The sequence below is a fragment of the Corella eumyota genome, chromosome 2 (assembly GCF_963082875.1).
Source record: "Corella eumyota chromosome 2, kaCorEumy4.1, whole genome shotgun sequence".
NCBI lineage: Eukaryota > Metazoa > Chordata > Ascidiacea > Phlebobranchia > Corellidae > Corella > Corella eumyota.
The window spans coordinates 1,646,797-1,660,570 of NC_137491.1; the positions used below are offsets into that span (position 1 = coordinate 1,646,797).

At 28.0% G+C, this 13,774-nt stretch overlaps 4 protein-coding genes across 4 annotated transcripts; 3 read left to right on the plus strand and 1 right to left on the minus strand.

The window, feature by feature from the left end:
• The first annotated feature begins 1,308 nt into the window (after positions 1-1,308).
• On the plus strand, positions 1,309-2,958 carry LOC145742982 (serine beta-lactamase-like protein LACTB, mitochondrial). The gene has a single exon (XM_082560830.1). The coding sequence runs from the start codon at positions 1,345-1,347 to the stop codon at positions 2,656-2,658; it is 1,314 nt and encodes a 437-aa protein (XP_082416956.1). The 5' UTR covers positions 1,309-1,344; the 3' UTR covers positions 2,659-2,958.
• Positions 2,959-3,180: 222 nt separating this feature from the next.
• LOC145744112 (speckle-type POZ protein B-like) lies at positions 3,181-8,007 on the minus strand. The gene is made up of 8 exons (XM_082562223.1): positions 7,869-8,007; positions 7,447-7,568; positions 7,017-7,168; positions 6,236-6,363; positions 5,609-5,786; positions 4,845-5,023; positions 4,244-4,386; positions 3,181-3,791 (listed from the first exon to the last, which is right to left on the minus strand). The coding sequence occupies exons 1-8, from the start codon at positions 7,983-7,985 to the stop codon at positions 3,647-3,649; spliced, it is 1,164 nt and encodes a 387-aa protein (XP_082418349.1). The 5' UTR covers positions 7,986-8,007; the 3' UTR covers positions 3,181-3,646.
• Positions 8,008-9,393: 1,386 nt separating this feature from the next.
• LOC145743098 (alpha-tocopherol transfer protein-like) lies at positions 9,394-10,796 on the plus strand. Its single transcript, XM_082560986.1, has one exon. It carries the CDS (start codon positions 9,408-9,410, stop codon positions 10,227-10,229), a length of 822 nt encoding a protein of 273 aa, XP_082417112.1. The 5' UTR covers positions 9,394-9,407; the 3' UTR covers positions 10,230-10,796.
• A 1,163-nt stretch (positions 10,797-11,959) lies between these two features.
• Positions 11,960-12,990, plus strand: LOC145743084 (alpha-tocopherol transfer protein-like). The gene has a single exon (XM_082560968.1). It carries the CDS (start codon positions 11,996-11,998, stop codon positions 12,827-12,829), a length of 834 nt encoding a protein of 277 aa, XP_082417094.1. The 5' UTR covers positions 11,960-11,995; the 3' UTR covers positions 12,830-12,990.
• The last annotated feature ends 784 nt before the right edge of the window (positions 12,991-13,774 follow it).

A 13,774-nucleotide genomic window follows, 5' to 3' on the forward strand; every position in this document is an offset into this window, starting at 1 on the left:
AATGTTTTTTTTGTGAATTTCTGTTTCTTGAATGTTGGTTAGGTCAAGGCGGTTTTAATAAAACATATAAATTAGTGTTTTAAAAATGACAAAATTCTAGTAACTTTTTACATGTTAGATATTTTGCAAAATATTTTTAAAATGTGTTTTTTAGCCTACTGCGCTTCTTTTGATAAAGTTAATTTTTGATTTAAAATTTTTGTTTTTTTTACCTAATTTTTTATTTAAAATTGTTTAGTTGATGACGTCATTTGGTCATGTTGGTAGACGCTGATAAGGTAGCGTAAGTAGGTCAATATGCGCAACAAAAAACATTGTAACTTTTGTTTAAATACCCAGTGACTTGAATAATAATGCAATTGTTATCCGTTTCTTTTGACAAAACTGATTTCCAACATTAAACTTAATATTAAGTGTATACAAAAGTTTTCTTATCATATTAAAAATAAAACAATTTTCGTTTTTGCACAACTATTAAGGCCCGGTCACACGGCGTACGCAACGCAACGTAACGTAGTGTAAGATTTCGCAACCATTTAAAATGAACAGAGTCGTTCACACGTACGAAAGTTTGCGTAAGATTTCGTAAAGTTTTGTAGCCAAAGCGAAATTTTCGCAAGATTTCGTAAGCGGTATACTTTTATTAGATATTTTGTATTTGTTAATCCCTAGCGCAACGCAACGCAAGCTTGTCGTGTGAACAGGCCTTTACATTTAACACAACTTCTGTATATCGTGTGCTTAAAAATAAATGTAAACAAAATCACGTGACCATAAAGCAGAGTTGCCAAACATAACAGCTGTTATATCTTCTCAAATTATAAACATACAAAGCTATAACATATATCTTTTTAATTTTTTATAGCAATTATAAATTAAAGTTACATATAGTTTTATTTAATTTTTAATTTATTAAATATATTAAGTTGCAAAAGCGAGAAAAAAAACAACATGATTTTATTTTTTCCTAATGCAAACACAACTGTTGGTAAAAATAAACGAAGAGTTTTGTTTATAACAGTACGTAGCCAATAAATTTATGTAAGCTAGCTTATTAGGTTCTTTACTAGATGTTATTCCTTAGTATTAGGTGATTTGGTAAATAACAGCGTGTTATAACTTACATTTGGTAATTATTTGTTTTCCTGTTTTTAGTTTACCCTATATATAATTTTTTTAAATGTATTAATAAAGGGCATTTATTTTGTAATATAAAACTGTCAATTTGTTGAATAGGAGTAATTAATATACAATCAAATGAAGCTAAGTTTAAAATAATTAGTTATTATAATTGTTTTTTTAGTACTAGTCTGCTAGTTTGTAAATATTTATTGTATAAAAAAAATGTATAAAAACGCCCACAACATTTTAAGACCCTTGTCCAATACTTTTGATGATTCAAACTGGACAAATTATCATGAATTATCCAAGAAAAAACAGAAAAAAATCCAGAAAAAATGCTCCAAGCTTGTTAAACAAAGAATGGGAGAAATTGGTGCACCAGGAATGGTGGTTGGTGTCAGTGTAAATGGTGTTACAGTTTGGAGCAAGGGGTTTGGTTTTTCTGATGTCGAAAATGGTGTTTTATGCACAGAGAAATCTGTGCTAAGAGTTGCAAGTATTAGTAAATCATTTACTTCAGTGGCTGCAGCAAAGTTGTGGGAAGATGGAAAATTGGATCTGGAAAAATCTGTGCAACATTTTTTACCTGAATATCCTGAGCAAACCTTTAACGGTAACAAAGTTAAAATCTCCCTACATAACCTGTTAACACATATGTCAGGTGTAAGACATTACTCTAAAAAGAAACCAGAAATATGTGATAAGAACAACACAGAAAAAAATGGTGAAGAAATTAAAGAAGTTGAACAAAAAGAAATGTTGTCCATGATAAACTACAAATCCGTTTCCGATGCATTGGAAATGTTTAAAAATGATGAACTTTTACATGCCCCAGGTAGTAAATTCTCGTACACAACCCATGGTTGGACTCTAGTCAGTGCAATTCTAGAAAATGCATCTGGTCAAGATTTCCTTGCGTTAATGCACGACACTTTTCAGCAAATAGGAATGTATCACACATACCCTGATTACAATAACAAGTTAATTTACAATCGATGTAAGTATTATGTTAGAGATCGTAATGGTAAATTGTTGAATGCACCTTACGTTGATAACTCATATAAATGGGCAGGCGGGGGGTTTGTATCCACAGTTGGAGATCTATTAAAATTTGGCAATGCAATAATGTATTGCTATCAATATGACAACGAGAAAGACGTAGAACCTGGAATATTAAAATCAAAGACTGTTGAATCGATGTGGAAATCTATATCGAAACCAGAACGTGCAAAAAAAAGTTTGGCTCCCAAAAATGAAAGTTACGGCTTGGGTTGGTATGTTTATCCTCAAACGGAAAACTACGGGTACTGCCCTGAAAATTTTCTTGAAATATTGCACACTGGAGGTGCTGTAGGGGCATCAAGTGTGTTATATATTCGACCCGCTAAAAAACTAAAATGTGTAAAATTTGAAGGTAAAAATGTGTGTCAAGTTAATGGAATTGTGGTTTCAATTTTAACAAATATCGACAAGGCAAATCTAACACAACTGGCAATAAATATTTGTGATGAATTTGCAGGTATCGATAATGAGTAACTTGTTGCAATTTAAAATGATTACATGCAATGTTTTTATTGATTAATTGATTTAATACCAATTTTATTATATTTTGTATCGCAGTGATTTGTTTATACTTTTGTTTATGTGTTTTATGTTTTAGACCAATAGATATAATTATATTTCATTAGGTAATAATTTTTTTACTTATTTTTGTAATTTACCTCCAGTTTCTTTAATTTAATATAATGTTATTTATCCAAACAACCTTAATTGGCTAAGAAGATAAATGTATGTTATACTTACATATATTTTGTTTGAAAATTTTACAGATTTGTAATAACTGTTTTTATATTATTATGTTACGTTTCTGATTAATTGATTAGAAGTTCTCTAAAATTTAGTTGCAAAATGTTATTCCGTAAAAGAAATTAATAAATAGCGTTTGTCATTTACTATATAACATGCAAAGTAAATTATATACTGTTTTAGTTAGCACTTAGTCTAACTTATGTTTTTTATTTCGTAACACAACAAATATTGTAAAAATAATTCTACGGAACAAAAGTTAAAAGAAAATGTAAAATTTCACTATTTAAATATGGATATATGTAATAAGGGCAAATATGTTATTTTATTCCTACTTTTTTTTAGTTAAGTTCTACTTATGTTCTTATACCAAAAGCATTTAATGCAATAAAGAATATAAAAAATTGTTGTAAATAACTTAAATAAAATTCAATGTTAAGGTTTCTTTTCCATACCAACACAAAATTGACTTTAATTTTAAATCAAAAAATTATTGAATATTACAACCCAGTATTGTAAAAAAAACAATTTTTGCTATTTTCACATTTTTATTAGTGTTTTAGAAATGATGCTGGGTTGGGACTTTAAAAAACTTAAACCCAAAATGTTGTCCACTTTTTGGACAAATATCACAGACGGTCCCTTCCTAATACTTGACCAACAAGTGGCGCGGTTTCACACTGTGTATCTTGCATAGATTTTATTCTAATCACCCTGATCATGATGACTTTATTCTTTTACGAGGGGGCCCAGTTGGTGGGGATTGAACAGTAGCTAAAGCACGAAATGCATACGCAACTAGGTGAGAATGAGATTTGACCATAAGTTCAAAACCACCAGTCTCCATTACATCGAGTGCATGACTAAAAAAAGTAATGAATTTATATTTTTTGGTTAAGTTTTTTTCAGTTGGTTAAATTGGTTAAATTTAGATTTTAGTTAAAAACAACCCAGCAACACTGATTATAATGGTTAAAAGCACCATTAATAACAAAGTAAGTCCAGCAAAACGAACAATAAAAAAATTTGCATTTTCTAGATGTTTATACAAATTTAGTTTCGAAAGTATTTACAATAATGGAAACAAGTCAAAAGCTTGCCCTATTTTCGGGATTTTTATTGTTATAATATGGTCGCAATTTTCAACTTATATTTGCCAGCAGTAACTTACCTGCACACTACAAACTGCAATTTATTTGGTAGACATATAAACTGAACATATTTACATAAATATATCATCCACTTAGCTCTATTATATATATATATATATATATATATATTGAATTAGAATAACAAAATGGTAAAAAGTAATTACTTGTTTATAAAATCGAAGGCCATCTTTTTAAGCTGACTGGCATTATGAAGATCAGCAAGAATTAAAATTTCTGCCACGTTTTCCACCGACAAATTTGAACACAAACTTTCTTCACACATTACTTTAAGTCTCTCCAGATCATACTAAAATTAAACAACTTTTATTGGCAATTTTTGTAAAAACACAAATAAAATAACATGTAACAACAAATATAAGCTATTTATTTTTGAATCTGTAAACTTAAAATCTGTTTATTTATTTCTGCAAGGTTGTTTTTACCTATTTTAAACTGCAGCAGAGTGTATAAAAACAATTTTAATCTAAGTTTAGACTAGTTTTTTGTATTACTTATATTTATAAATTATTGAATAGTATATAATATACTACAAAAACCTAATTATTAAATAGGGTAGGCTAATATATACTACAAAGACCTAGATATAATATACTACAAAGACCTACTAATTGTTGTATACACAGTGCCTAAAAATAGGGGTTTTAATTCCTTTTAGAACATTGCAAAAAATAGGCCTATTAATCAACTTATTAAATTAAATGAACTGATATCACATTAAAAATACAATTATTTAAACTTTATTACCTTATCTGCTGCTGCTAATAAATCAGCAGCCATTTGACCCAAATTTGTTGATTCACCAGTGTACAGAAAATTTAACATTTCCTTAAAAACTTCGTGTGAAATATCTGAGACTTCTACTCGGTTCAATTTACTTTCTTCCATCTCATGTTCGAACATTGCACGAAATACTGGAGATCGTGCTGCAAGTTTAATATATTTTAATTAAATCTAAACTAGTTCAATCATTTGGCTTTACAGCAAGCAAATTTCTATAATAAATTATAAAAACACTGTCCCTAACAAGAAAAAAGGAAATAGTTGGATCTTAATTTACTTCCATTTTGGAAATTTTAACCAAAATTTTTAATTGTTCAGAAATAATAATCGTCATTTAAATACAAAACTTGTAATCCCCTTGAGCTTTAGTACACATGGACAATTGTACACTATTACTGCTATTACCATCTCTCAATTACAAAAAGTTAGGGAAAACATGGTAAAGGGTTTAGGTAATTAAGATAGTTAAGGACAGCATCGTTATAGTTTATTCTGTTAAGGTTAAAACCTAATGGTCTGTTTACAAACCGCTGTTTTTTGGTATAATTTCCAATATAATTTACACTTTGTTTGATATTGTCCTTATACTTCTACTCAGACTATTTTGCCACCAACTATAGCATTATATGCCTTAAAGTGTGTTTGCTACTTAAGAGCATTGCTTAGTATGGTAGTTAACATTATAAACCTATACCTATCTCACTATACAACCACCCAGGACTATTTACCTCCTACTATAGCCTTATGGGCCTTAAATTCCTTTCCATCAACTGCAAAAGTGCAGTCATAAAAATGAGATTCTTCGAGTAAATTCTCGAGGTCTTTTGACAACCTACAATCAGGGACTTGAAGTTGCATCAAGTTGGATTGTCCTGAGATTGTGATGGAATCTTGAACAACACTGACCTATACATAAAAGATATTTGTTACATCATTTTTACTGAATCATGCATTATAAGGCTAACAAATAAGAGTTACATAAAATTATTTCTAGATTATTTTTAATGTTGGGCTTCTGTATTTAACATTTAAAAACATTATATATAGCCTATATCCACTAAAAAATAATGTGTTTTAGTTAATGGTTAAGTAACTATGCCATCTTGAAGTTTTATTGAACAAAGATACATTTTGCAATACTAATAACTTATGCTAGTCAAACTATATGTATATATAACTAGTATGATATAAAAAAAAAGAATTTAGTATTATTTTTTTTGATTCGAGAAAATTAAAAATGTAGCACCTATATGAGATAAATTATTAATCCAAAAAAATACAAAATGCTTGAATTAATAATTATAATATCATGAGCCATTATTTTATTAACACCATGTTGTTAAATTTAATTCTACCTCACAGAACAAAGTTAGTTTATCATCGGGTAATAAACCATTAGTTTCATCCATTAAAAAATCCCGTCGAATAAACTTCTTAAAACCCCAATCTTTTCCCTGAACAAATCTGTAAGCCCGTTGACTCTCTAAAAAACATTAAAAATTTGATTTAATTTACAAGCTATACAATAAAGCTAAGTGGACGCAATGTATTTATAATTATGTGTGTGTGATAGTGTATGTTATGTATGCCGAACTTCAAGGCCTGTAAGATAAATGAAAATGTTGTTTGTGATGTGTGGGTAAATTATTTGGGGCTTATAATTAACTTGAAGTGATATTGTACAATAGCCTATAACAAAATGTAACTTTACTTCCTTTTATTTTTTTTGATAATGTTATTGTTTGTATTTGATAAGTAAAAATGATAGCAAAGCATTCAACTTTGACAGATAATATTCATTATAAAATAATGTAATTAACAATATGCTGACCAGTGACCAATAAAATGACTCATCAAGTTGTGTTTAATGTCCACAACAAAAGGTTTGTATGACAATTTTGATCAATCAAGTTTATTAAAGGCACAAAAATATCACAACACAATTAATACAAAATTTACAATAGGATTAAACAAAAAATAAAAATCTTAGTTTATGCGTCTAGACAGCATAAGGAAATTGTTTTTCAATATAAAGTTTAACAAATAAAATGGAACAAAATATAAAATTTCCAACTAGTACTTATATTCATAACCTTTAAATAACAAAATAAATTAGTTAAAATACAAAAATATTACCCATAGCTTTTGTTTCTTCTCTTTTATTGTTGAGGATTGAGAATTTAAATTTTGCCCTAACTTCACTTTTATGACAAGATACAAGTAACAAATATAATGATAAATAATCTTTCGATTCCTCGTCTAAACCTTTTGGGTTAACTCTTAAACACCTAAAAGTAATTAATTTTAATTAAAAAAACATCAGCAGACAATAGGATCCTACTAAGTACCACACAGAACGTGTAGACTGTTAATTTGAAGATAATGTCATTTAAATAAAAACTAAATACTGACAATGAGACACATTTTTTAATAGTCCCAGCCCGAACCCCATTGTTGGGAAATGCCCTCAGTTGCCCTAAATACTACAAAAACAGTCTACACGATTTCTTAATTACATGTATTGTTTTGTATGGCAATGTGGGTCCTATTTGAAAATTATTTTTACCACTTCATTTTGTCGTTTGCTCCGCATGAAAAAGTTGAACTCCTTAAAACTTCTCCCATCTCTTCACGACAAAAACTAAAATTATTGATTGTCCACATGTACGAGAACTTTACAACTTTAACCTAGAATAATAAAAGGGTTTTTTACTCAATATCCTTTATATATTTATGGTTATTTTGTTCAGGAATCTTTGTTTAATTTTGACTGCTTTGGTAAGAGTCTTTTATCAATTAACAAAACAATTGACAATTAATTATCAGACAATTATAAAACTCAAAACTGGGTTGAGGGAACAAATGTTACTTTATTTTTAGAGCATGAAGTTAGCATTCCCACAATGAGGATAATTAAAAATTATCAAACAATTTAAAGCACAAAATTAAATATTTTTACAACTTAATTTAATATAAAAAATTTAAAACCTGAGTATAACACCAATTCTCAGCAACAGGGGTTCCCAACATTTCGGTTGGGGGTGAAGGACTAGCAGAGCGTGACGACCCCGCTGCCGCAGTTAACACTCTCGGACTCGTTGACATTTTTATTTTGTAAAAAAATTTACTAATCTACGAAAGAAATTAAATATGTTAATTTTTTGGAGAAAAACACATTTTCATTTTTCACCTTAATTAACTAAAATTAGATTTTTTTGACCAAAAATATTTTTTAATTTTAATTTTTTTATAAAAAATAGTTTTGTTAATAAATTAAACTAAAAATTGTATTAAAAACTACAACATTTTCAATTAAATACTGACATTCAGACATTTTTGAATTTTATTGTCAATTTGTCCACACAAACTGACATTGACTGACAGACAGACAAAAACGCAAACAAATTTATTTTTGTAAAATATCTGGCAGTCAGACAGTAATGGTATTAAAACCAACTGACAAACTTTAAAAATACTAATACTTTATGATAAGGTATTAAATAATTTTCTAAATAAAAATAAATTGTTTATTTTGTTGTATTTTGCAAAACAAAATTTAACAAAATCTGTCTGTTTTTTATTAACACGTTTGTCTTAAATAGGAGTGTGCAGGTTAAGGGCATATTTTGCTAATTGCGAATTTTTTGTTATATAATTTGCAACTAAATCAATATTCCCTTTTTATAAGAGTTACATAAATAAATGTTAAATTTATATAGATTTTAAAAAATAAAAAAAGCATCTAAAAAAAACTTTTTTTTTGTATATATCTTTATCCTCGATGTGGGAAAGTCAAATGCGCGACTTAAACATAGAGTAACATCAGTTACTCCGACCCAGTCTCGAGTTGCCTGTGGCAGTTTGGGATAATATAGATTATAATTGCCCGATAATTATACTGCTGATTAAGTGCTTGCTCAGCGGGAGTTTATACCGATTTTAGCGATTTACTCAAGTGCGCTGCAGCATGAGATCAGTGGGGATTGGACCCACGACCCCATGTGTGGTGTAGCAAGTGTTCTTACCACTACACCACCCTGCCGGTTTTAATATTGCAAATTATATATACAATAAAATCATTAAAATCGAACTAATTAACACAAGCTAAAGATTTTAAGCGATTGTAACATTTTTTTATATAAATTATTAATTTTTAAAACAATATAAACTATTAAAAGAAAGATAATTATTTTGTTAAAAAAACTGCGGACTAGCTTTTTTCATGTGCTTTTATTACAACCGCGACATAGCGCTAGATAGCTAAATGCAAAACTCTGATCAGCTGTTTAAGTTGTTTATATTTTCAATTGCATGATTGCTATAAGTCTATGCAAACACTGTTAAATTTTAAATATTATACACGCATAATATACTCTATGCAAATATATTGTATAAATACTTGTTTTTTTATTCATGTAAATTAGCAGATTATATATATGCAATAATTAAATTAATAATGTCATTATCTATATATCTGCTTTTAAAAAATGATACTTTTATTTAGGTATATAGGTTTGTTTTTTAATTATGACATCACAAAGATATGAATGCAATTTGAGTCCTGAACTATTGGAAAAAGCTGTAACGGAATTAAATGAACCGAAAGACAACGAAGAAAGATTAAAAGCCATCGACCAACTTCGTGAAAGTTACGATGTTGAGAAATATGGACCTCTCAGATTATCTGATGATGCCTTTCTACTCCGATTTTTAAGAGCTAAAAAATTTGACCAGAAGAGGGCACTAAAGGTACTTCAAAATTATCACAAAATACGGCAAGAATTAAGGGATATATTTGAAAAGGTTGAAAACCCTGAAAGTTTAAAAGAGGCCATGGACAGTGGAATAATGTATGCCATTGATGGGAAATCAAAAGCTGGCGAATCAATCATTTTATATAGACCTGGAGCGTTAAGTGAAAATGTTACCATCTATGAGCTAGTAGCATATGGGGTTCTCATTGTTGAAGAATTACTAAAAGACGAGGAATACCAAATTTGTGGCAGTATTACAATTGACGACATAGGCAACATGACTTATAAAGCCATGCGGCAAGTCACGTTTGTCGGAGCAAGGAGACTGTTACAAGTGTGGCAAGATGCCATGCCAGTCCGCATGAAAACCGTTTACATTCTCAACGAAGGTCGAGTCATTGATTTCATATATGCTCTGTTTAAACCTTTCATGAATGCGAAAACTAAGAAGAGGACAAGGTTTATTGGGACGGATTATGTTGCTATGGGCGATGAAATGCATATGTCTTTACTGCCACCGTGTGTTGGAGGAACAGGAAAAGAATTGGATGTTGCTTGTAAGGACTGGGTTGATAAATTAAAACAAACTTTTTGAAGTAAAATTTCAGGTTTATTATTTATTTGTTTATTGAAAAAGTTTGGCTTGACTATACTTTGAGTTGGCTTTTTATTTTTGTTTAACATTTTTTTGGGATAAGAAAGTAAGATTTTTAACTAAAGAGCTATTGACTAAAGAACTATATTTACCTAAACTTTATTGAGTATTTAAAAAAAAATATGTCTACTATTTGTATAAGCAGATAAATAATATTTAATGTTTATATTTATACTCTAAACATAACCTAGTTTATTGTTATGATATGCCATCATAAACAAAGTATAATGTCAATTTTTATATAGTACATCATTGTTTAAATATAATGGCAGATGTAATAAATTTACAAGTATAAATAGAATATGTTAAGATTTTTAATTGGAAATAGGTTTATAAATATTACTGTATTTTGTAAGGTGTGTGTAGCATATACTTTGTCTTGCCATACAATATAATATATTTAAATAAATCATTAGTTGGTTTAAATATTTTTTAGTTCAGAGTACAATAATTTTTAAGTATTAAACAATTAATATAAGTGTTAAATTTGTTGATTATCATTCTTTTTTGTTGCCTATATTTTGCCTATGTAGCTATTTTTTGTTTAACCTAACTACCTTGTTTTTGCAATCTTTTTCATTTAGGTTCAAAGTTTATTCGTAAAATTATTTTGTTGTTACCTTATTCTATAATAATGTTGTACAGAGTTAATATATTCTAGATTAATTATAAAATTGAGATTTACTTTATTTTGCAGATAACTAAATAGTTTAATAATTTCTTAAAATTTAATTTAAATTTTTATGTTTGGATTTTGAAGATATAGACCTATCTTTATGGTAATGTAAGTAAAAGTTTAAAAAATGCTTTAAAAGTGATTTATATACATAATAGAAATACTAGTACCATATGGGCTAAATATTTACTTTTATATAAGGTTGTAACTTAACATTTTGTAAAATTGTTATTTACAAATAAAGTCATTACACAAACTCAAATTCAAAAAACGGTTTCTGTTTATTTATAAAATTTATGATATTTATTTAATCTGTTAAAATAAAGATTTATATACTAATTTAATTTTAAAGCAATGTTTTTAAATACTTTTAAACACTATATTATAACTAATTGCCTTTATTAATGGTGAATACAGAATTTTTTTTTTATTAAAGAATCATTTTAAAATTTGATTTTAGTTTGAAAAATTTGTTTGTACCATTTAAAAAGAATTTTATAAATGTTAAAACTATAATACAGGTTTATTTAATTTAAAAATTCAAAGGGTTTCAAGATAGTAAAAATCTGTTAAGTATTTACCTATAGTCTATTGTGGTTTAAATTACACAAACCCTCTGTTTGATTTCACTGTGAACCTAATTCACACATAACCCGATATTTAAATATAAAAGAAAATGTGTTTTAGTAATCAATACAGTCTCATGTAGGCTTTAAATTAGGAATTTAGAATTAGAAATATATGTATTTGTTAATTTTTTTTTGGTTATAAAAAAGAAAAACAATTTTTCAGTTTATAAAATTAGTCTTGTGATCTAGTTTTTTTAGTGAATATTTTTAGTTAATGTTAAGTTTAGAATATCTGTGAAGTAGAAGTATATACAGATATTTAATCCTAACTACTTTTGGTAAACTTTTGTTAGTTATATATATAAAATTAACACAATTTTTACAAATTCTATTATTTTAACAAACTTTTGTTTGTTTAGAGTTAATATTATTAAGTAGTATTTTAGGATTTAAAAAGTTAAATGGCAAGATACGAATGTAAATTAAGTCCTGAACTTTTGGAAAAAGCTGTAACAGAATTAAATGAACCGAGAGACAATGAAGAAAGACTAAAAGCCATCGACCAACTACGTGAAAGTTACAACGCGAACAAATTTGGACCTTTATCGAGATCAGATGACGGATTCTTACTTAGATTTTTGCGTGCCAAAAAGTTCAACCAAAAAAAGGCAGTAAATGTGTTGCAAAACTATCACGCTGCAAAACGCGATTACAAAGAGATATTCAGCAAGGTCAACAACCCAGCTCTTATGAGAACCATTCTAAGTACCGAAGTGATGTTAATTTTAAAGGATTCGGCAAAAGATGGCTCCGCAATCATGTATTATAGACCAGGTATGATTAAACAAAATGTTGATGTGTATGGTCTTATGGCAGCTGGGGTTGTTATGATGGAGAAGCTGCTGGAAGACGAGAAAAATCAGATCTGTGGGATGAGGAGCATCGAAGATATGCATGATTTTAATATCAGTATGTTGCTTAAAGTTTCGCCAATGGCGCTTCAAAGAATGAATTCAGTCTGGCAAGATGGGATGCCTGTACGCTTCAAAGCAGTTCATTTGATCAACGAAGGGAAAATCTATGACATCATGATGGGAATTATGAGGGTGTTTTCAAGCAAAAAGTTGATGGATCGGATTCACGCCCATGGGACTCGCTTCGAGGAAATTCACGAGTTTGTTGACCCCTCAGTTTTACCCCCATGCCTTCTTGGGACTGGCCCCACTCCCGATGAAACAGCTGAAAGTATGAGTGACCTTTTGAACCCGGGTTATGCTGAAGATACAAGGTTGTAATATTCTGGAATAAAATATTTTAATTTTTTAATAAAATTGCTCGAAACAAGAATTTATCGACCAAATTCGACAAAAAAATAACTTTTAAATATTAAAAAAATATAAAAAAAAAGGAATTATGTTAGATTAAAATTGTTAAAGTATTTAAATTTAAAGTTTTTTTCAATTTTAGAGTTGGTTTGGTTTATTAATTCATATTTAAAAAATAAATGTAATTAATAAACATTTAAAATATTCAAGTATTAAAGTATTAGTTAATTTAAATATAAAATATTGCTTGAAAAAAACGTAATTTTTGTGCTTTGGTGTAAAAGTATTTTTATTCTATACAAGTTTCATTATATTAGCTATACAATTTTATTTTTCTGTACTTTTATAAAAACTGTAGCAATTATTTATGTAACAATTTACTATCCTGACAATTATTTATGCTAATAATTATCCACGTGTCTTAATTGTTTTCGAAAATTTAATCCACCGTTAGTTATAACAAATTATGTTGTAATTACTATTCATTAGTTAATGTGGTAAGTAAGTTAACGTAATTTAAGCTGTTCTAGTGTTTTATACATGACAAAAAGTTAACTTTAGTGTAACTTTAAAGTTAAAAACCTGTTTATATAAAACTGTTTCTAAAGTCATAAAAAAAAATTTAGGATTTGTTGTTGTACTATTAATTTAATATTTAAAGATATTTTTATTTAGTGTTTAAAACTTGGTGTAGCATTATTTTGTTTAAAATTTAGGCATTATTAATTTGTATAAAATTAGAATTTGTTTTTTTTTATTTATTATATCACTGCATAAAAAAGGAAAAATGAAAATAGTTATTGCATAAAATGTTTTTATTATTTTAAATGTATTCTATACAGCAAATGCAATAAGGATTACTGTTCCTATCAATGCAAATTAAATAGCTTGTAAAAATGTCAATGTCAAATTATG